This window comes from Tetrao urogallus, assembly GCF_951394365.1.
Source record: "Tetrao urogallus genome assembly, chromosome: 5".
Classification (NCBI taxonomy): domain Eukaryota; kingdom Metazoa; phylum Chordata; class Aves; order Galliformes; family Phasianidae; genus Tetrao; species Tetrao urogallus.
Genome location: NC_136818.1, coordinates 37,485,449 through 37,510,095, shown reverse-complemented (window position 1 = coordinate 37,510,095; position 24,647 = coordinate 37,485,449). Strand labels below are relative to the sequence as shown.

Sequence of the window (24,647 nt, the reverse complement as noted above, 5' to 3'; positions counted from 1 at the left end):
AGTTATGTTTTTTAAATTGTGCAGCTGTGTTACAGCAATTGGTTTGGAAGCTCTTGTAGTCAAGATTTCATTCAATCTGAAATATATACTTTTGACTGCAGCCTAACAAAAATCAGTTGTGGCTGGAAAACGATCCATTACTCACAGACAAAATTGTTGCATCTATTTATGACCAATGTCCCATCCCACTCTTTGTTTAGCAGCTGCATTTCCTGAAGGAGATTCATTTATTACACTGCTGCAGGTGTTACAGTTCTGTAGTGGGATTGCTTTTGATGCTGCTTTTATTATTATGAAAGTGCTACTGCTCCAAAAAAGGCACACCAGGCATGGACTTGGTGTTGAGTAACTTGAAATACTGTAAAGGCCTTTCCTGCTGCTGTTTTGTGTTATTTTTAAACCACACTGAGATGGAGTGTTTTCCATCTGAGATGAGCAGGGAATAACTCCTCTTGTATCAAATCGGAAACTGGCAGAGTCACTTCTGAAAATCATGCAAGGACCTCCTTGATCTCTGCCTTAGTTGTGTTGAAGGAAACCCCTCCACAGGCTCGAAGTGCAGACCTGATTCTAAGCCTGCTTTTGCACTTAATCCCATGTGCTGGGATAACTTTTCCTGGCTGCGCTGGTGTCGTTGACAGAGGCATCTAACTTTTTCTGAACAAAATTGTCAGTTTGGAACCACGCATTACCATCCTGCTGACCTCCAGTTCCTGCAGCTGGACTGGAGCTGGCATTACCCAAACCAGAGCACAGCTGGCCAGGCAGAGAATAGCTCTGAAGGTAGGGATCTGGGGAATGTTAACATACTTGGAATTCCAAATGAGTTGGAAAATGTTACAGATCGTGACCATCAGCCTTGGATATAACTTTCAGCCACTTATGTGTTTGAAGCTTGTTTACTAGCATTTCATATGAGTGATTTTTGTCAGTCCCTCAGATACCAACACTGAACGTGTATTTCAGTCCTGACTGTAGTCTGCTATTTGACTATTAGGGAGAAATGTATGCAACACTTTAGAAAAGTGCATATTCATATAATTTAAATGGTTCTTGGTAAATGCAGTTTTTTACCAATATTATTTTTGGGAAAAGAAAAAAAGGAAGAAGGTCTTTTTTTGCTGTTTTTTCTTATTTGCTGTGCGACACTTTAAATACTACATACATTACTCCTACTGTTCTCCTTGCATCAGCTGCATTTCCTAGGCTCCTTCTCAGTTCCATCTGCAAACCCACTCTTGGAGTATCTTCCAATTTATGTGCCTCTAGAAATAAGATAGATTGGTATTTTTTTCTTTATTGCGAGTTAGAGATGAAACCTCCTTTACACTGTATTTGTAGAAAAGTGAAAGTTAAAGCTCTTTGAGGCAAATATAAGAAACAAATTTATCCTCTTGTGAAAGTCGGAGCTTGTAATCTCCAGGTATGGAGTACTCTTCAGTCTTCTACTTTCTACTCTGAGTACGTTGTTTCTCTTTTCCAGGTTTGTTTGCAGGCGGCTTCATTATGTCTTGGTGGGAGGACCCATGCATCTGAAAATTTGTTTTCTCTGCCTCTGAGACTAAGGGTTTGAGCCTCACTTCAGGTTTTAAATTTTTCAAATTTACAGTGCAAGTCTTAAAGTCAAAACAAAATGAGTAGTTGTTTTCTTTCAGATGCCATGTTTCAAACTGAAAGTTCTTGATGAGTTCACAGCTCAGCCAACCTTGTATTGGGAGTGTGTTGCACTGCAGGAATACTAATATCATTGGTTCAGCCAAACATCCTCTTCCCTGCATTAGAGGACTAGTAGCTTTGTGTTTAATTCTGTGAGGCTGAAATTCATCATTCATTTGAGCATGACTGAGCTCAGAAGGCCACTCATGCATCTGGAAAGCACACAGTGAAGAGCGAGTTTCTTGGCTGTTATGTGTGGGCTGTTGGTGGTTCTTGTTGTTTATGTTGACAATGTTATCACTTCTAATGAAATTTCCAGTGTGGGCAACAAGGTTATTTAAGCAGTAGTAAACCTCTTGGCAGGACTGTACAAATACCCTCAGCTTCAAATATCTGTTATTGCCTACATCTCCAAACTGGTGCCATTTTCCAAAGCTATTGTGCTGTAAAGAAGTCAAAGAAGAGACTAATTATAATTCCAGGAAATTCCAGATTTTGTATCTAAACTAAAACTTAACTTGCTATGCAACGAAACAGAAGGGCAAAACAAGCCCTTAACTTTTTCAATGCATTTGCTGCTCAGTGATCTTGATGCTTTTCTGTATGTTTGGGAGCTGATCCATCCTGCCCTGAAACTGGCTGTGTGAAAAGGAGATAAAAGTAGAAGCTAATGCTAACTGAGCTTTTAAACTTCTTTTCTTTTGTTGTTTTTTTCTTGTTAGTTTTTGAGATGCAAGACCTGCTAGTCTCACAGGTGAACACTGCCTGGTATTATGAATCTCCTCTTGACGGATTTTCTTTTTATGAGTTAATCAAGTTTCATCCAGCTCTTTTATAGCTAGTGTTTTCTTTCTACTGTAATTCTCCCAAATTGTTATTTTCATGAACTGATAAATTTACATTGCACTTCTATGTCTTGTTCGTTCTTCTTTTCCTTATACTTCCACTATTTCTCTTAACAAAATAATCCAGACTCTTCCCTCATCCATTCCTTCATTATTTTTTCAGTATTTGGTATCTTGGAGAATTTAACAGATTAACATAACGAGAATTGGCTTCATTTTTCCTTCATGTGTTTTCCTTTCCTTTGCTCTCCACATTTTTTATTCCACGTGTAAATCTTGATGAAGTGTTTGGGGAAAATATACTCATACCTTGTTTACCAGTAAGTTCTTAGAGTGGCCTTCTAGCGCTGCACATGATCATCCTTAACTAACCCATAGTGATCTAATAGTGTAATTCTTGAATGCTTTTATGGTACTGTGTCTACCCTAAAATAGTTTACATATTCGTAGTTCTGATTTTTCGTAGATTTGTGGTAAACCAATGTTTTCATGATTGTCTCCTCTATTTCTGTGCTGCATATTTAATATAAATGCGATGATACTATCCTTGCTCCATAAGCTGCTCAGTAATCTATAAGTTAACTCCATTAATTAGAACACAGACACATTTTTCTCTACATATTCTTATGTTCTTTTAAGGTCTGTCTCAATGCTGTATGTTAGTGCTGTTTTGCAGACTTTTTTGAATGTAGCATCATAATAGTGCTCTACTAGGTTAAACTAATCCAACTGACAATCTTCAAGTTGATGAAGCCACTATTGCAGCTTTGTGAGCAGATGAAGCTGAGGAGATGTTATTCTTCCGCTAACAAAAACTTTAATTTTCCCAGTGCTGAAGTAAGATACAGTTGATCATTCTCCATAACTTTATCAGGACCCTGTGGATTGTACTGAAACAGTCATTGGCATTTCATTAACTTTGTAATTAAGGGTGAAATCAAATAGCTTAATTATTTTACTAAAGTCTGAAAAAAAGCACGTAATGAAGTTTTCTAGCACCTAATTCCCTTGAAGTGAGTTATGACATCTGGCATGAAAACCTTCACTCTTCATCCAACTATCAGTCTGGCAGTGCCCTATCACCTCCCAGTGAATGATGACAGCAGTTCACCATTTCCCCAAAAGCAGAGATTCTGTGTATATGGTCTCTTTTCCAGAGGGGCCTGAATCTTTTTACTCACACCTTTTTCATAATCTCTTTTCTATATGAGACTTTTTTCTTTCTTTTTTTTTTTTTTTTTTTTTTTTTTTTTTTTTTTTTACTTCCTGTTTTAATAGCTAAGATGTAATTTCCTGAAATTCTTGCTTTTCTTTCTCCTTGAAATTTAATTCAGAAGTTTGGAATCTACAGTTGAAGCTGGAGTTGTATAATAACAGCACGTGCATGTTTGGCCCAGTTGGTTAATTACTTGAAAAGATACTTGGGAGAAGCCTGACAGATAAAAACCCTTGCACTTATGTGTATCTCAGGGGATTGGGCAAGTTCACTTATCATAATTTGTTAGAATAGTTCTCATTCATACAAGATTAGGCTGCTTTCTCTGTGCACGGTCATATGGTCCATACATAAGGTGGCATTAAGGCTTTTAACCTGCCTGTGGACCACTTAATCTCTCTGCCGCTGATTCAGAAAGTGTGCTTCAAGTATTTTAAACATACAACACTTCATCATAAATTCATTGTGTTTTCACTTAATGAGGTTATTTAGGCATAAATTGCAGGCTGAATGGTTAAAGGGTTTGTGGAACATCTCAGGATTAGCCTGGAAGTGATGAATTACTGCATATTCACATCATCTGTGGCTCAAACGGGAAGTTGGTTTTGTAAGGCAAAGGCTCTTGAGTCCTCCAAATTCAAATGGAAACATGCCAGAAGTGGAAGAGGCCAAACTCTATTGAGTTCTGTTGAATGTATTTCTGATTCTGATCCTTCTGTATCTTCTGAGCACTTCCCTGCTAGCAACTGCATTCTGCCAGAGAGGGGACACAAGTCAACTTGGTTTCACAGAGGAAGACCTGAACTTCAGAGACCATTAATTCCAAGGTCATGTAGGCAGCCTGTGGGCTAGAAAGCAAAGTCTTAGGTATGATTTTCATTTTGCTTCAACCATAAGGCAGTCTTGTGTTTCCCTGACTGTTCCTCCACCAACCTCCTTGAGAAAACGTCTCCAGCCCCTTGTGCTATCCATTATGCCCGGTTCCCTACTGCTGTAGGGCTCCTGTAATGCAGTGGACTCTCTTCCCTGATGCCTTGTGCTTCACTGAGGAGCTGGGCCTCAATCCAGATAGATGCCTGAATGTGTCCTTTGACTGTTTGCTGCTATGCTCCTTGCATTGCAGTTGAAAACATGCTCCGAACATCATTTAGATGCACGTTTTGCATCTCTAAGAACAGCAGTGTGATCATTCAAGCTTCTAGCACATGGAGAATTGGGAATTTGCTACTTCTGTTGTAACACCAGGCATTGCTAAAAGGCAGCATTCCTTCTGCCACAGCTTTCAAAAGGCAGTACATGTGTCTTCCAAAGTGCTCCAGAGGGGAGGAGTAGGGAGAGGCATGTAGTGGTATGAGTGTGGTAGGTACAGTGAGTCTTAGATACAGGAACCTGTTGTTTAACTGTACCAGGAAGAAAGGTTCTTAAGGTCACATAACTGTGGTTTATCTCCATCCTCAAGCATTTCTTAAAAGGCATCCCCGAATAAGCAGTGTTTAAAACCTGGCTTATTAGCCCATGAACAGACAAACAGTTCATTATGTGCTGCCTTTTGAATAACATACAGAGTATTCAAAATAGATTCAGTTCTGGAGATTTAAAAAGGTTATTTTGCTCTTAGCCATGTCATGTGAGAACTGATGCAATGGATGCGTGGCATCTAATGGACCTTACAGCCTGAATTCAGAAAATTCTCTCTCAAGTTCCAGGCAGAAACACTGATAACTTTATGAGACGGTTCTGGGTTTTCTGCTAAATTCTGACACTTCAGTATGATTTTGCAAATTGCACTTCAAATATAAATTTAACTTCTTTTTTTACAGTACAAATTTTGGTTCTGTTTTGATTTGTTTTCCCTCAGAAAAGTCATGCTATATTGTCTAAAATATACTATATTGCTTTTGGGGACTTTTGGTTCTTATCCAAAAGAAATCAGAGTGACTCAAAATGTGGATCTTCATTACTGTGAGGTACTCTATCTACTAGGAATACCAGGAAAGGTTAAAACCAGCAATTTCTAGGCAAGCTGCTGGTTGCTCATATTTACATAGGGAAAATATGGTTCCCTATTTACTAGATGCTTGCTTTATGTTCATACTAGTGAAAGATCCTCCTGCAGGCCTGTAACACTGCTGCTATCTTACCTCCTGTAATGAATATTCAAAAGCTGCAGTCATTGAGGACTCAGGTGGCAAAAATAGTAAGATGATTGAAGTGAGCCTTGACACAGAATCCTAAAAGTGCGTTTCTAACTACGTGGAAATAGTGTCAATTCCTCTTTCTGACCACATTAAATGATGGTTTCAGGAAATCTCCATGAATTAAATTCCTGCTTCAAATACTAGCATGATCTTTCTTTCTGTATGATGTTTTATAATAAGTATGTTTAAAACAGAAAAAAAGAGGAAAGACAACGGGGCTTTCTGTAATCCTCTCTCACAAAATGTATTTAAATTGAAAAATGAGTATAAAGGACACACTGTTAAGATATGGCAATGCATGCATTGTTTTCTGCATAATGCAGTCAGAGTCTCCATGGCAAAAAGAAATTTTTATTATTTTTTTTTTTTGTCACCATCAGCAGTTAACCTAAAGTAGGAGCTGCTCCATTTCGTTACAGGTTAAATGACTTACCCTGCAAAATTGGTTGAGAAATGTAAATCATTAATGCTATTCTTTTCAATAGGCTTTAAAAATCTAGTTCATGATGAATGAAGAAAATATAACACAACATATGTTATTGTTCTGGAATTTTTTTAATAGAAAGCCTTGCTTTTCAGCATTCCCCCTTCAGTGGAGTCACTTAGACACTTCCAGCTGGTGGCAGGGGATACAGCCATAATACAGCTTTCTCTGTCCCAGCTGTCTTTTTCATTACGTTAAATGCATTACGATGGCTGCACCGCTTTGTAAAGATTCAGGTACAGAAAGGTACAGGAAGAAATCTGCAACTATGTATTTTTGTAGTGAATGCAAGCTTCTGTGAGATCTGTGAATCCTGAATGTGTTCCTGGCTCTGGTCACAGATTTCCTTCCAGTCACTGGAACGTTTGCTGTAAGGGCTGGTTAAAGGTGCCCGAGGAAATCACCTTTTACAAGGGAGCATTGTTGTAAAGGATTTCTAATGCATTATGGCTCACGCGGCATCACAGTTAAAGAAAAACAGGGATTTAGAAATTAATGCCGAAGAAGAAACTGAGAAAAAAAGAAAACACAGGAAAAGATCCCGGGATCGGAAGAAAAAGGTATATCTAGATCTGTGCCAAATTCGGACAGGATTTCTTTTGTTTCAATTAGCTCATTCTTGCATGTAATGTGGCTGCTGTCAGAGTAATTTGTTAACATTGTGAAATGACATTGATAACTGCAACTGGGGGCTTTGCATAGCCATTGAATGTTTAATCGGGTATTAGTTGATTGCAGGGATGATGCAGAAGGTGTGCATTTGTTTCACAGATAAATCACTCGTGTTTCCATGATATGCAAACTGTCTGTGACTTGAAAGTAGTTTGTAACCGTGGTATAAGGCTAAATGCGCAGCTTTCTCAAGGGTTTCACAGCATAGTTTAGCCCTGCATACATGTACTTAAGGGGAATGTGTGTGCAGGCAGATATCTTTTCTTTGTGTTTGGACTGTGTCACATGTTTGCCTTCTGAAACATACATTTTTGGGGTAATGTTAGAGAAATAAGGTGTTTTATTGTTTCTCTTTTTTTCTAAGGGTGAAACAGTGTTAAGTTTTGAGCTGCAACAATCTGTTATTAGCAACTTGTTTTTGTTAGGGAAATATGCGGCTGAGATCTCACAGCCCGGCTTCTCTCTGCTGTAGATTTGTCTTGGATGCAGAGAATCCTCCAGCACACTGGGACCTGTAAATTTCAGTAGGCACTGCATTGCTCATTGTTCAGTTAAGGAGCCTGTACATGATTCAAGTCCCACTAATTTTCTCTGAGTTATCAAGCAAAACAATTACAGTTTGTGGTATAATGACAGATAAAGAGACACTCACGACACTCACTTTGGCTGCTCTGTGATATGTCCTTAAGAATGACACCTTATACCCTACTTCACAGAAATAAGGCCGGGCCATGATTTCTTGTCTTTGGTTGTATTTTATTGCAGTTTGTCAAGAAGCTGGTTTTCTTAACAGAAACCTGGGCATGTAGTATTTCTGTGAGCTTTTGTGAAACCCCCCTAAGGGGGATTGGATAATCTTCATATGCTCAGAGAAGCAGTGCATGTGCTTCCTAAATGACATGTAGATTTCCTCTAACATATGTGCATCTTTTGGTTGTGTGAGAGTCAGCATTTCCCTGCCCTTTTCCCTTATTTCTCTGTGATGGCAGTGTTATACATAATAAAAAGCACTAAGAAACCCACTGCCTTCTGTTCTAGTGAACACATTAGGAGGCAGTTTAGATGGCTGCAGTGAATGTACTGCAGCATGTTAGCTGTACATATTTTTTCTGGGTGAATATACGTAAAGATCTTCTGAATCATCTTCCAATATAAATGAGTGTGAAAATAAGATCCTGTCTTTGAGGCTCTCCTGTTTGAAGCTGGCCTTAATTAGTAATATTTTTCTTGTCTGCTGTTATAATTCTGTGTAGGTCTGTAATGTAGCAGGGTGGTATTCCACCCCCTCATGCTGAAAACAGCCACAGCATTCAAACATTTTAGGACTGGCTGTCAACCCATATTTACCTATGGGTTGTGGGATAAAACGTACAGTCTCTCTGTTAACTCTGCCTGTGATGCAGGAAGCCCACATTGTACTTAATGTGCTTAAGTTTCATAATGACATGCCTTACTGTATACATGGATGGTCTTTGTGTGAGGGTGCTTTCTCACAGTTTGTAATTAGAGCAATATAGAAGGGATGTGGCAGTGAGAGGCTCTTGGTTCAGTGAGGTGAGACAATTGCTTTGTGGACAAAAATGCTTTATTGTTTATACAAAACAGTGCTGTAGAAGGGAGATCTCTTAGCAACCAGAGTGGCACATGGCTAAATATCAACCTATTAATCTCAAATGCCTGGATTTTTTTCCACTGTTTTATTTCAGCATCTTACTTCCTCTTCTTAGATAAAGAGAGTTTTCACCCCTCCAAAGGCTTTTTTTTTTTTTTTTTTTTTTTTTTTTTTTTTTTTTTTTTTCTTCATGTCACACTGGAATTTGTTGGCTTGTTACAATTACCTTCTGGATTTTGTTGCAAATTCAGGGCAGGTAGAGACTGTTAGAAGAATGAGGCAAAAGCCAGCAACTGTTTAATTTAACACACATATATGGGCATCAGTCTACTCCTAGCAAAGGCATGGTTTGCAACCCAGTATGTGGGGTGTAGGAAGTCCAATAATTGTGGTTTGCCATTTTGTACTTTCCTGACTATTTAAAACATTTTCCCCCCATTTTTTCCACTATGAGTTGTGAGTCACTTCTTGTTCCTCTGCACCACCCACAAGCAGTATTCAGGGTTGGTTTTTTCTGTTGATCACATGATACTGCACAAAGCTAACCCTTTGCTTAAGCAGCATACAGAAATCTCCTTTAGGGTCTTCTAGGCGCATCGCAATAGCAGTGAGCACTAATGTTTCTGGATAATTTATACAGTGAGGCGACTAAGGCATCCAATGGCTGGAAAGCATTGATGGGAACACCCAGTGTCCTAGGCTTGATGATACCAGCAACAGTCATACTGATTTATGCCTCCACGTAGCTTTAGCATTGCAGTCTGAGGTTAATATTCACAGCTTTTGTCTGGTTAAGCAATTTACAGAGTAATGTTTCTATCAAGGCTTTCTTCAATACTTGTGTGAGAGAAATGACCTTTTAAAACATATATACAAAGCAAAACTGTATTATATGCTGAGATTTTAAAAATTGCTGCATTTTCTTTGTAGAGAATCTGTGCTTCTGCATGCTAAGGGCCCACCACGCTTTTTCTGTTGGCAAGAACAGTGAAAGATCTGCATTGCACAGGCTTCCCATTGGTTCTGCTCAGGTCTATTTTACAGCTTCAAGCAATTCTGCCTCTGGATAGTTGTGCAGTGTCCTACACTGCAAGTGTTTTGGCCACAACCAAGGGCAGCCTGCTTTAAATGGTATCTCAGAACTAGGACACTTTTAACAGAGTGTTTAATAGGATGGTTTGCTGGATTCAGTACAGTGCAGTTCCATTGTGTTACTTATTGTAAAAAGTAGAAATTACTTATCCTATAATAATGTCTGGAAACAAATCAGTTACTTCAGTGCCGTTTCTATAATAAAGGTGAAATTTTGATGTCCTTATGTGGTTTTTTTTTAGGTCAGTATATAGTAAAAGAGAAGGGAAGGTCTTGGCGCATATTCAATGATTTATGTTTTATGCAATATTCAGTAAGGCTGAAGTGTTTTCCATTTGCATGTAGTGTTCAGAAACCAGCATGTTCTTTGGAGACTCAGAATAGCATGATCATGGTGCAGAGCTTCTCTGCTGCTGTCTCCGAGATGTTAAAGGCTGCTGCTGTCACATCCTCTGCTGCTGCAAACTTGTATGCAGCAAGGAACAGAACAGATATTAATGTTGCAAATCCTGGTCGTTTTGTCTTGAGACTTGGGGTGTTTGAAGGTGTTTGCTGAAACTTCAGACCTCCTGAGAAAATTGCCCTGGACAACAGTGACCAACCTGAGGGTATGTGATGGATGGTGAGGTTGTGAGAAGCTGCAGAAGGCCTGTTGGGGTGAGCAGTGCTGCTAGCACATCCCAAGGAGGGGGACCCTGGCATTCAGCACTGCATCCTGGCTGGGAAACCTACTGGGTCCCTTTCCCTTTACATCTCTCAGGGCTCTCAAGTGTCTTTTACAGATTTCAGCCACAACAAGGATTCAGTCTGAGTCTTAAGAAGTTGAAAAATTTGTCTGCACCCACATACTGAACGTGAGCAAAGGGTTTGTATGCAGGCTAGACTCAGTGCAAGTGGCTCCTTCAGTTTAGATCATGATGATAATGAAACAGATTGAACAAACTTGTTTGGCAGGTATGTGTTCTTGCAGTGGATTGCTGTGTGGGTTTAAAAAGCAATTTGTATTGGTATAATTTTCACATGCAACGAGGCCTAGTAGCTATGAGGTAGAACTTTGAAATTTGAGCTTAAAAGTTTGAAACTCAGAAAGCAAGCGTAAGTTGTGATGAATTTTAAAACTTGTTTGTCTTGTAACTTTCAGACATACCTCAGGAATAGCAAAATCTGTTTCATGATTTCTCAACAGCTGTACATAGCAATAGTGGAGCACAGACATGTTGTGAACACGTGATTTTGACTTAACTCATTTGTGTTAAGGCACAAACCAGGAAGACGTTGTTTTACCATACCTGGGAATATTGTCTGTGACAAATAAAAGGATGATGCAGATTAGGAAAAGTTGTTGAAGTTGGTGAATCTTGCCTAGGTGCTAGGAGAATTTGGATCATGTCCTTGATTTTGGACCTGATGCTCTGTCACAAGCAAAAAACATTAAAAGAATCGTAGAACACTTAGAGAGAGACTTAGGGGCAATGTTGATTTTTTTTATCAGCTGGAGATCTGGTATTGAAAGCGTGTTTCAATTCAAGTGACCAAAACCAATTCCTACTTTGAAGATGACCCCAAAAGTAATGAAAAGATTGTATTGCCTTGTTGTGTGCGTAGCCCTACAGTGTTATTTGAAGTGGGCACTGATCAGTGTTGCCTGCTTGCTTATAAACCCGGAAATTGTTTTGCACTGTTAGAAACTTACATTTTATTTAAGCAGGTTTACAATACTCCTACATTTTCTTCGGCCTTGATACCTCAAGGTTGGGCAATCACAATTGATAGCCTACAGTTATTATGCAGATGTCAGTTTGGGTTGTAAATCACATTATACCTAATTAATGCTACCAGCTAATGGTGAGAGGAAATGGGGAAGAGAGAAGACTAATAGATGGTCTCTCCCTTATAGGAAGATTGTTAAATGGCTAGATTTAGAGCTTGACTCTCGGTGAGTGTAAATCAATACTGTTTCAACTGTGTGGCTGGTATTAATGGAGTCTTCTAGTCTTCTGTCTTTTCCACCCATGCAGGGCTTTATTAGCGGTTATTACTTTGCGCTTTTTTTTTTTTTTTTTTTTTTTTTTTTTTTTTTTTTTTTTTGAGGGAGAGAGCTGAGAAGAAGAACAGTAGAAGAAAATGTCTCTTCTAGGGAAAATGAATGATTTAGAAGTAAAAGGAAAGATTTAAAAGATAAATGTCTCTTCATGTGATTATGAATATTCATCCCTGTGCTAAAAGTCAAAGTACTGCTGAATGTTATAATGCTCTTAAGTTGCCTGAATTGATGAGTAATTGATGAGTTTGGATTAAGTAAAAGGTGCTCTAATATGATTCCTCTTGCCCATTCACTAAATATTGGTTACTGTGGGTCAAAATTCAGGGAACCTGGGAACAGCAGGCCATTGGAGGCAACCCAGGAGATCATACTTACTCTTTATTTGGAATCAACTGGAAGAATGCAAGACCAGTTGGGAATAGGACTCTTTCTGGCCTGCTGAGTTACTGTGAATACAGGGGATGATGGCGCACTGAAAGCGAGCGTTAGGCTCAGTCAGCACTTGTTTAACTTGAGCTGGGTCCATTGTTGATATGTGATGTGGCTGGACAAGTTGTGAGTTGTACTTAAAAGCAAAAAAATATTTCCCTCAACTTAATCCATATGCAAAGCTTGATGTTTTACCATATTGATTTAAATGGGCAAAAGGACAATAGTGAGCTGGATTGGCTAGTGTTCAATTGTTCACACAGCTATTGAGACCACTAGGGTGGTAATAAGGGCACAGCAGTAGTGGTTCAAGCAAAGGACTTATCTGTGAAGGGGGCAGAGAACCAGGCCGTAAGATTTTCTTTGTGCCCAGAGAGACAGTGAACTTGGAAATCTTTTAGCAGCTCAACCAAATAATGCAGTCAGTGAGAGTGGGGTGTGTGGGGACACTTTAAGGTAATGAGCTCAATTTGGGGAATACAACTGCCCCACATTGTTCCCAACTTCAGTTATCTCACTTAGATTAACACATTACATATTTGATGGAAAAAGATAGATGCCTTGAGAGGGTAATTCAGTGTGTGTGAGTGAGACAACTTACAGCACTGTCCTTGTTTTTAAAGATATTGAGTATCCTCTAGATGTGCAAGCTTTGGGCATTCATGCATTCTGCAGATCAGTCCGTGGTATCCACAGATTGTGTTTGGGATCAGAAACTATTCTGATACATCTGCTGCCTGCATGTGGTATGTGTGTGGAGTGCTGCTTTGTTGGTCAGCTTGGTGGCTCATGACTGACCTCTGCAGAAGAGCTTGACTTTTGGTTTTATTTTTGGAGAGACTGAAATCACTGTATGATGTCTTGAAAAGGAAATCCAGCAGAAGGCTTCCTTAGTATATGTTCAAGTAAGACTGAATTGGACAGGAGGGCTAGATTAAGAAGAGAGGCTTATTTTACCACTGGAAAAGAAAATTACTCTGGGATGTGTTTATTAAAAAACATTCACAATTACCAGTAAGCCGAAGCTTCCTGTTATTTAGAATGCTTTGACTGTGTGTGTGAACTCATCCCAAGTTAGATTGTTCATACTCTGAGATGTGCACAAGTAGTTTAATACCTGCTTAATATGTACCAGAAATTTTATATTGCCTTTGCAGTTGCTGAAAGATACAGTACACATTGTACTGCAGCATGTCCTTCATCTCAGCATTGTCTTGTAAAGTTTTCCATAGCTTATTAGAATGAATTGAATGATGTCTTCTACCTAAATTTTTTTAATCAACTGTTCAATTCTGTTAATAATAACTTTTAATTCAGTTTTGGATGTTAGTTTATTGGAAAGATGTAATGGATTAGTTGCTGTGCCATCACAGTTCATGTATCAATTTTAATTCTCAGTTTCTTATTCCTTTTAGTAGTCTCCTTATCTTTCATTGGAAGTAAGTTTTAATTAAAGAGAAAGGAAGGTACAAGGGATTCACTTTATGGTTTTTGTTTTTTTTTTTTAAGTTTGCATCTTGTGCAAATGTTGGTATCCCATTTTAGACAAAATATAGCCTGATTTCTATTTATCCAAGTGGAGTTTAATAGTACTTCATGGAAGTTATTACTTCTTGATAAAGTTGGTAGCATCCAAGGCAGGCCTCTGTTACCGCGCTGGTTATGCTCATGAGCACAAGAAGGAAATGAAGCTTTGTTCATTAACAGGTATCTGGCACCTTGTCACAGCAAATTCTACAGATACAACGTCCATGTTTCTATCATGGCTATGATGTGCCATACAGTGCCTAGTGGTGGTTACCCCAACAAAATCTATCAGTAATGTTAAACCATGGGGTCTGTGGTGACCCCATCTCTTACAAGGGTGTCTCATGTTCTAGCCCTGTAAGCAGTCATTTGTGCAATACCAGAAGGTCTGCACTCTCGCTCATTGCTTCATTTGTGAGGGAAGAGATGGATGTATAGTTTGATACCTGATACAATGCTAGTGGAAATCAAGGAGAAAGCATCTGATTGTTCACCTTTCTGCAAAACTGTCAGTGATGGCTTGTGGAAAATTGTAGTTTGTAAGCTCGAAGCAGGTTGCTTAACAGCTGTCAGTTTTGGTGCATAATGAAAGAAAAATCACTGGGCACTGCATAAATTTGAATTACATTCATGTATTCAACACTGATTTGAAAGAATACCCCTTTAAATCCATATGCATAGGCAGGATGAAGCTGTAACATGTCACTGCTTGTATTTTTGAAAGTGGGAAGTATTTGCTTTTTTGTTTCCTCTGAAATCTTGTCAGTTCCACTCTGAGCTACAGTCCTATACTTAACCCTGTGACCACTGGCTTTTGAAATGAGATTTTAAGCATCCTAGCTCTGCTGGAATATGAGGCAGGAGGGAAACTGCTGGATTCTAGTGCAGCGAAGGGATTCCAGTAGCTGCTGAAGTGGCTGTTGTTGTGTCGTTGTTTTACAAGTAAGCACTATGATTATGCAAATCCCTGAACTCTGAGAGATTACAACAGCTAGTAACCAAGCTGAATTCAAGTACTCCCATAGTTTACTAGGACTGAGGGGTAACCATAAGGTGCAACATAAATACTCTTCTCCACTAATGACTGAGTTGTAAACAGTTATTTGCATGGCATCTATACACTCTGATTGTTGAAGTATTCTGAGTACAGAAATTCACTTTCTACAATTACAGGATTTATATACAGCAAAATATGTATATAATAGAACCACTGTGAGAATGAGTTTGTATTTACCCAAGGCAAGAGTGGGAGGGGAGGTGGCAGTTGGGGATTTTGAGACTGCCTATCTGTGTACTTTTGCAACTGCCAGTGACTTCAGTTATGTGAGGCCACTGCAGGCAGCTGGACAGTCATTCTTCCCACTGACGTGTCCCATATGTTGTACCCAAACTTTACCCATCTGGGGGTGGTCTCCAGTGTGCTCTTGCAACCTGTAGAAAAGCAAACCTGTGCTGTTTCTACTGGATGTTTATATTTCCACCAGTTTCCCGCAAAAGTTTATGAAGAACTATTGCAACAAAAGGCACAGGAAAAACTAAGCCACTGTGGCCAACTGTATATAATTTTTAGGTCATTTGCTGATTTTTATAATCAGATTATCATATAGGTGTAAGCATATATCGCTTTAGGTGAAATTCTTTCACAGGCTGAGTAATTTCATTTTCTACCATGCCATTTTTTCTTTTTCCTGTAACTGCATCACCTCTTCTTGTAGACACTAGCATCGTATCTCTGAAGCTGCAATCGCTTCCCGTTCATTAATCACTAGCTTCATGTTTAGCATTTACAACCATAACATCAGCTAAATTTACCATTGACCTGTGGAAAAAATACCATCTGGGTAATCTGAGTCCATAACCTCTTCTGCTGCCCACCTGGGATTTATGTGAATCCAGCAATCATCTCTGGTGCAGAAGATTGTGTTTTCATGCTCAGGCTGCAGGAACACAGGTAGCACTTAGATATAGACTGCTGACTGAAGCATGAGAAAATAAATCTGGAGTGCTCTTCATGCCTGGCAGTAAAGACCCCACAAGAGAAGATATGCATGTGCAGAGCACTTCTTGATGCAGCAAGTTATGAAGGGCCTCAGACTGTGTAAGTAAATGAAGCCTTTTCCTTACTGCTGAGGAAGCCCCTCAAAAGAGGCTTTGTAGGCAGGCATGGGCACTGTTTTGGAGGGTGGCTGTGAACAGTTTCCTTTTTCTTGCACAAGACTTCAAGAGGTTAAAATGTCTTGTTATGAAATATTGCTGAGAAGTTGGTGGGAAAGGCTTCCTTTATTACATTTTTACAGTTTAAATGAAGAAAACATCTTCAAGGAGAATTAGTGAATACACTGGATACTTGCAGTCCTAGTTTTTCATACCTCTTGATTGAGTTTGAAAACACCAGCACTTTGAAGCTGTTAAGCATCAACATTCTGATAACTAAAGACTGCTGTTTTTCTACCGGTCTGAAAAGATTAAAAAAGATGTTGAGAAGAACGCATCTCTTCTGACAGTGGGTGCACAATCAAAGTTACTAAGTAGGGCAGCCTGAGGAGCAGCCAACGCTTTTTAACATTTATGGGAAAGTGTTTTTTGTTTGATGTTCACAGCTGATGTTTTCCTGTCTACATATTTTGTAATATCACGATGCCTGGTTGTGCTTAAAAAAGGCTTAATAAATGTTTTGCACACTCAGCACAAACTATCCATATAAAAGAACGCAAACTTCTAAGTTGTTTAAGCAACAAACAAGGGGCAGGGGTTTCTCCCACCAACTTTTCCACTGGTTTGATCTTCAGCTATTTACTTAATCTCTGATTTTCCTCCTTGCGAAGTATTTCTGTATTTTCCTACTTGTCATTTTAAAAATCTGTTTTCAAATAACAAACACCAAACACTCTTCAGTTCCTGCTGTGTGATGTATTTTGCATGCCTTACGTAAGGATGGTTGTTGCTAACTCTGCACATACACAGTTTATACTTTAGTGACGTAAAAGCTGATCCATGGTGCCCTGGTGTGAGACCTCTTGGCTGTGTCCACAGCATCTAAGGACATTTTTGCTGGTGACTTGCCATCATTCTGGAGGAGAAATGTTGTTTGTAAAGGAGTGTACTCACCTGATACACAGAATAATAATCAAAATTCTGGTATTAAAAGTAGAATAATTTAATTTAAAATGACTAATATAGTGTTGTTTACGATGTATGTATCTCCATGCTGACCTACATGCCTTGCTTGTGCTTGAAGCTAAACTCGTTCAATTGCGGTCAAGTCATAGGTCCAATTAGAAGAACCACTGAACATATGCAATAAATTCAGCTTGAAAGACTACATGCACAATGTGCCTTGGGTTGGAAGGCCAAGGGATGCTGTGACCAAACAAGATCCTCAGGGAAGCTGTTCAGAACTGGTGCTCTTTCTTCCCAAAAGCAAAGCTGCCCATTTATTCTTGTTTAATACCAAATGCAAATGAAAAAAGCTGATGGCACTTCTAAATCCGTTGGAAGATGAGGATAAAGGAATGTAAGCATCAGAAAGGGACATTTAAAATGTGGGAAGTGAAGTTACTGGCGGGTAGCTGGGACAATGAGCCTGGAAGTTTGTTTTTGTAGGGTTATAAGGAGTTTTGGGAAGCCAGACTCCTCAATTGCGAGGAGCTCTTATTAAGCTGAGGTGTCTCACACAGGCAAACTTGGATAAAGCCAGAATGTAGCAAAACTTGCATCTGTTCTATCTCTGCAGGGGTCTGGGTCCAAGCCCCCCTGAACTCAGGGAGACCAGTAGTTCCTTGCAGAATGGTGCAAGTTGGCTCTGAGCAACAAAGGTGATGCATGGCCAGTAATACTGAGCTATCTATGTGACTGCTGATGTGCTGCTGCTGGGGGATTACAGTCGTCCTTGGGATCCTCTCTTTCCCAGAAAGAGATGTTGACTTGTTGGGGCAGAAATTCAGGCATGAAACGAGACAAAATGATGAAAACCTCTAGCTTTATATAGCAGGGTGCAGAGTTTGGTTGAAGGGTATCTGATTAAATCCTTGGAATGATGTTATCCATTGTCTGGCTGTGTGAACTTATACCACAGATAGGCAGTCCCTGGCTTTGTCAAAGTCTACTTGCAAAGGTAATCACAGATGGGTTGGGGTCATTGTTAAAATCACAGAATCACAGAATTGTAGGGGTTGGAAGGGACCTCCAGAGATCATCGAGTCCAACCCCCCTGCTAAAGCAGGTTCCCTACACCAGGTCGCACAGGTAGGCATCCAGGCAGGTCTTGAACATCTCCAGAGAAGGAGACTCCACCACCTCCCTGGGCAGCCTGTTCCAGTGCTCCGTCACCCTCACTGTAAAGAAGTTCTTGCGCATGTTTGTGCGGAACTTCCTATGCTGCAGTTTCCGGCCGTTTCCCGTTGTCCTGTCTCCACTCACCACTGAAAACAGTCTGGCCTCGCCATTCTGCCCCCCACACCTTAGATATTTATAGACCTGGATCAGGTCCCCTCTCAGTCTTCTCTTCTCAAGGCTGAACAGACCCAGTTCACTCAGCCTTTCCTCATAGGAGAAATGCTCCAGGCCCTTCACCATCTTCGTGGCCCTCCGCTGGACTCTTTCCAAGAGATCCTTGTCTTTTTTGTACTGGGGAGCCCAGAACTGGACGCAGTACTCCAGATGAGGCCTCACCAGGGCAGAGTAGAGGGGGAGGATCACCTCCCTCGACCTGCTGGACACGCTCTTTTTAATGCACCCCAGTAAGCCATTGGCCTTTTTGGCTACAAGGGCACACTGCTGGCTCATGGCCAACCTGTCATCCACCAGGACACCCAGGTCCCTTTCCGCAGAGCTCCCCTCCAGCAGGTCATCCCCCAACCTGTACTGGTGCATGGAATTATTCCTCCCCAGATGCAAGACTCTACACTTGCTTTTGTTAAACCTCATCCGGTTTTTTTCTGCCCAGCTCTCCGGCCTATCCAGGTCTTGCTGAATGGCAACACAGCCTTCAGGTGTGTCAGCCAATCCTCCCAACTTCGTATCATCAGCAAACTTGCTGAGGGTGGCCATTATCCCCTCATCAAGGTCATCGATGAAGATGTTGAACAAGACCAGACCCAGCACAGACCCCTGAGGAACACCGCTGGTTACAGGCCTCCAACCAGACTCTGCACCACCAACAACGACCCTCTGCGCTCTGCCAGTCAGCCAGTTCTCAACCCACCTCACTGTCCACTCATCTATCCCACACCTCCTCAGCTTTGTTATAAGGATGTCGTGGGGGACAGTATCAAATGCCTTGCTGAAATCAAGGTAGACTACATCCACTGCTCTCCCCCTATCCACCCAGCCAGAGACAACATCATAGAATGCTACCAGGTTGGTCAAGCACGACCTCCCCCTTGTGAATCCGTGCTGACTATTCCTGATAACCTCCTTTTCTTCCAGTTGTCTGGAGATGACATCCAGTACAAGCTGTTCCATCACCTTTCCAGGGACAGAGGTGAGGCTGACTGGCCTATAATTGCCTGGGTCTTCCTTCTTGCCTTTTTTGAAGACCAGGGTGACGTTGGCTATCTTCCAGTCTTCAGGCACCTCCCCCGTCCTCCAAGACTTCTCAAAGATGACAGAAAGCGGTTCAGCAACCACCTCTGCCAGCTCCCTCAGCACCTGTGGATGAATCCCATCGGGTCCCATGGATTTGTGAACATTGGTGTTGCCTAGGCGCTCCTGGACCACCTCTTCCCTGACAGAAGGGAGGTCTTCCATTATACTTCTGATATGAAGTTGAACAATTTAAAAAATTTTAAAAAATGGCTTTTGTTCCTCAAAATAGCATTCTTCTACCCAAAATATATCAACCCCTTAAATTTTAGCAGAGAAAATAAAATTCAGCTTCATTCTGCTTTCCTTTGTGGTAAAATTTTCTTGACAAGTTCCTGTCCTAGTTTTAGCAAGGCGCTTTGCTGTCTGTGGCTTCCTGTTTCCTAGAAAATAATTGTCTGAAAAAGGAGCAAAGATGATATCCGAAAAGGGAAAGAAAGTCATGGGTTAAATTCATATTCTACAATTCTAGACAATATCTTAAGGAAATATTGAGAAATATGGAAATGAAAAAAAAAAAAACAAAACTGTGGGGAAATTGATAAAACTTACAAATTTACCAGCAAGGAAAGAAAAAGCAACAAACAAAACAACTATTTTTAGCTTCTGAGGAGCCTCTAAGTGGAACTTTGAAATACATTGTGTCTTTTAGTGGGATAAAGTTTGTCTCATTCAAAATAGTGGGTTTTGTTCCATTATTTTTTTTAAAGAATCATTTATGTTAAGTATCAGCCACTGATTTTGTTAATGTTATTTATTTTATGCATTTGTTGTTCAGATGAATATTCAGTCCTTTGCCTCTTGGATAGTTTTGTTCATGCACGTATAAATATCTGAAGTCTAATTATTTGCAGGGCTGCCTGGGATCAGTTTTATTTCATGGGTAGCCAGTTCCTGTGATTCACTGAATGTGATTTGTCTATAGCTCTTACGTTTGGCAGTTGCAGATTTCAGCTGGATAGCTTTAGGGAGGATTTTCTAGCAGTACATTTAGGTTTAATCTGTACCAACCTTATTTTGAATATATCCTGCTGTTTGATGAAGAGACATTTATGGCTGCTCAGGGGAAGAGTGGCTGGTGGCAGGAGAGGACAAGGTCAGAGGCAACTCAGGAGCACACGAACAAGCCTCAGAATGACAAGAGGCGCTTTTGGCGAGTGACACAACTGGAATATTTAGCAGCAGGGCAGGGATAATGCTAAACTGCAGTTTTTGTTCTGTAATGAGGGAAGTGTGGTTATGGATTGTGGGAGAGCTGCTGTTGGCTTCTCTGGTATTGTGTAGTAACTCTACTTAGGGATGTCTGTGGAGAAAAGCTGTTGTCCTTGCCATTGTTTGTATATTGCCTATGCTTAGAAAACACCTTTCTTCCGTTCTGATGCACTGCAAACATTAAGATTTGTCTTAAAAAAAGCTGCTTGTCTTTTAAGTCTAGTTACAGTGCACTTGGAATGACTTTTAAAAGTGTGTGATCTGTGAGCCGTGGCAAGTGGCCTTTCCTGAATGATGCTGCCAGATGCTGGGGAGCGCAAGTGGGAGTGATTGGAACACCTCGTACTGCAGGTTACAAAATGAGGAGGACCCTCCTTATCTCATCCATGAGAGGGATATTTAATTCCCCCCAGTGAACTAAGTTCTTTTGCACTGGATCAAGGAAATGTTCTCTTTGCTTTGATTTCAAATAACTATAGCTGCAAGATATGTATAAGCTATTGCAGTTGAAATGCATACTGGAAAATGATGCTGTGTGCTGATCACAGGTTTCAGTTTTAAAGAAATCAATGTGTTTTGCAACTAGTTAGACTAACCAGCTCTATATATTCAGCTGATAGGAAAGAAAAACTGTGTCATTTCTGTTTTTGAAATCTTTATTTAATTTTTATTTCTACTTTCAGTAAACAATAAAAAGATGCACCGCTATTTCTTAGTGCTCACAAATGACTAAGCAGACTGCCTGGTATCTTTGGTTCTGTTGTCATGGGTCTGATTAGTCAAAGTGCTAAATATTCTGGCACTAATCCAGCAAAGTACTTAAGTGTGCACTTAAACTTAAGCCTTTTTGTAATTCCATCAAGTACATAGGGAGCGCTGTGTCCGGTCCTAAGTGATGCAGTGAATAGGGCCACAGTGCTTATGCCATCAGCAAATGGTGACTTTTTAGAGGAAAAGGTCCGTATTGAAATGCTCTCAGTTACCCTGTGCACACCAGGTTGGGCGCAAGGACTTGCAGGCTGGAGATGACATCATTTGCCTTGAATAATGAATTAAAATTAAAATATATATTAATAAATGTTGGTAAAGAATTCTCAGGGCCTAAATAAACCCTAAATAAACCTAGAAGATGAGAGCAATGGTAAATTCATAAATTGAGGAAAGGAAGAGCATCTCGCTCTAAGTTACAGCTGAGAATTGCAGTCACTTGATTTAATCACACTTATTAAGCAGCCAATTAACTCATTATATGCCTGACGTTACAGAAGTGTTATTCCAAAGTGTAATGTGTAAGTATATACATAAAGTTATTTCTATGCCACAGACCGATGTAAATTTGGAACATGCTGGCCAAAATTGTAGCAAATAATTCAAGCCCAAATTTTCAGGTAAGAATTTCTTAACCTGGAGACTGCAGAATATAATAAATTCAAACTCACAAATTTTATTTAAGCTCACCAATAACAAGATGAACACATTTTGGGAAAAAAAAAAAAAAAAAAGCAAATTTACATATGAAAATGAAAAAATTCAGTCCCTTGAAAGCTTTGCTTTGGCATTTGAAATGATTATGTTTTAAATTGCTTTAAAACTCCTTTGTAAGTGTTTTAGAAATCTGAACATTCTGATTACAGCATGTTGCTTAGTCACTGAGGGATTTGTAAAATAATTTGTGTAATCTAGTGTTCTATCCAGATCTTTTCTTTGTTGCTGTGAGCAGAGTGAGCCATTTTATTTCTAACACTGCTCTCTTTGTGACAGCCCTCCAAACACATCATGACTCTATAGCCACATTCAGTCTTGTGAAAACTATTAAGGATCAGCTTACCCTAAGACAGCAAGTGAAATGAAATACAAACCCTTGGTGATGGCAGCTAAGTACGTACTGTCATTCTTGACACATCCTTGATTCTCACATCCTTGATTCTGAGACTCAAGAAGTAAAATTGGCAAATACCAGTGTTCTTTGGATGAGCATGTTCTTTGTGACGTTACACATGCGTGTCTCTTCTTCTACAGTGGAGTAAATTGCTTCATTAAAATGCTTTCCTAAATCCAGGAGTGAAACACAAACATGTCCTTTACCAAGCACAGGCATTTAGTGCTCTGTGCTCTTTCAGCGACTCTGTTGCATTCAATGTTGCAACTGTATTAAAAGGACAATTTTTTGGATGTCTTGAAATATTCTAAAAAGCATTTTAGGTCAGTGGATTCGAACCTAATTGCTAAGGTAACTATTTTAAATCACAGCTATTATCTATCTAATTTCCTCTGCTGGGGAGTATCCCCAAAACATTCGTTATGTGGAGGGTACAATCTCTGAACAAATGACATGGTGGAATTAATGAACAATTAACGATGATCTTATGTTATAAACAGAGTTGATTAGAATCCACATAATGCCTGGGTTTTAGAAAGGCACAATTTTTGCTTAGCTTTTGTATTACTGAGGTGAGACTGTGCTGCTCTCATTTCTTATTCATCATGTAAGCATAACATCATTTCCTCTGAGGTAAGATTATATCTCTTGGTTTTCATGGCAACCAGGCCAAGAATTCATCTATTCTTCAACTTCTGCATGTGGGGAGGGTAAGAGTGAGTGAGGAAAAGCAGGATGTTTCCTGTGAATTTTCCTCTTAGCCATTTAGCTAGTATGCTTAGGTTCCAGACTTTCTCCCATATCCTGGAGACTCTTCTCCAGTATGCCATGTGGTGATTAAATCAGGGAGAATATTGTAAAGCTAGAAGAAAGCAATTATCAGTCCCTAGTAAATGCGGCTGCACGGCGGTGTATGCAGTGTGGAATGCAGTCACTGTGCTGTGCAATTTACTGTCTTCATTAAATCAGACAAGCGTCAGGTGAACCGTACAAATTCCATCTGCATTCGCAGTGGGCTCTGTGCATATTATTTACACTTTTTTCTTCCTCTCACTTGATTTAGGTTCCACGTTTACATGCTGAATAAGTGAACATCATCGTAAATTCTAATGATCCCTTCAAAGAAATGATGTTATGTACTGTGATCAATAATATTTTCTACCTTGAAGGAAAAATGCTTCTGTCATTTTAAAATAGAAGTAGGCCCTGAGTTCTCCTGATGTCACTGGGGACACATCAGGATTTGTTTCAGAAGCTGCAGTGCAGCACCAGGCAATGACTGGACATACAGCTTGATGATATTGCATCACATAAAAGCCCTTGCTTCCCTCTTATCGCCTCAATGCTTTGATCATCCAGAAAGTGAGACAAAAGAAGTGTTCCATTGTATATTGACCTTGATTGTAACGGCAGAAACCTTTCATTATTTTATCACATTACTCGATACCCTCAAGGGCAATGAATTTGAAACTAGGAAATTTTACTTAAAGAAGGAAACCTTGCAAAATTTCTATTGCATAAAGAGAGGCAGAGTTTTATACATGTACTCTGTGTATTTGAGTTTCTCAAGATGGATGTATTTCAGAATGGCCTAGGCAGTATTTTGTAGAACAGTTCTTTAGTCAGAGACCACTATGTCTGAATAATTTGTTTTGAAATGATAAAAAGTTATTCTTGAAACAGGAATAACTCAATCAGATATGAAACTGGAGCAATGTAGAACTACACGGAAAGAAGTCTATGTGGTACTTTCAGCATTCCTATTGTGTTTGCTGAGCATTCTTTCCCAGCAATATTCCAGTTCGTTGTGTCCAGCAGTTGAAAAATAAAGTATTGGTTTGAAGGTTTTCTGTGCAAAGTGCTCAAAATTCCAAGATTATTCATATGCATGACATTGAATGTTTGTATAATTGTCACTAGTAGGATCATTATCTGATTCATGTGCATTCTTATTTTGCATTACTGACTGCTGTGCGTAGTATCTATGGATAGAATAAAAATAGCCAAAAAAAACCCTAGGATGAAATAGAAGGTTTTCTGGCAGGAAAATTTGTTCAGTTTTCAAATGTCTTTGCTTTTTGTGCATTCCATTTTACATCAGGATTTGTCTCACTATTTGTGCTGTAATAGTGATAGCTGTAGGTGCAGACTTTACTAACTATACCTGTCTTTTAGATTAAATTCTTTTAACTAAGAGT

The 24,647-nt window shown here is 39.7% G+C and overlaps 1 protein-coding gene across 3 annotated transcripts in view; it reads left to right on the top strand.

Annotated features, from left to right (window-relative positions):
• Positions 1-6,845: 6,845 nt before the first annotated feature.
• ANK3 (ankyrin 3) overlaps positions 6,846-24,647 on the top strand; it is a gene marked incomplete at both ends in the record, with an annotated part of 196,778 nt that continues 178,976 nt past the window's right edge. For all 3 annotated transcript variants that reach the window (XM_079535979.1, XM_079535980.1, XM_079535978.1), the window contains one exon: positions 6,846-6,959. In XM_079535979.1, the coding sequence (XP_079392105.1) occupies positions 6,846-6,959 (114 nt within the window). The remainder of the gene's footprint in view (positions 6,960-24,647) is intronic.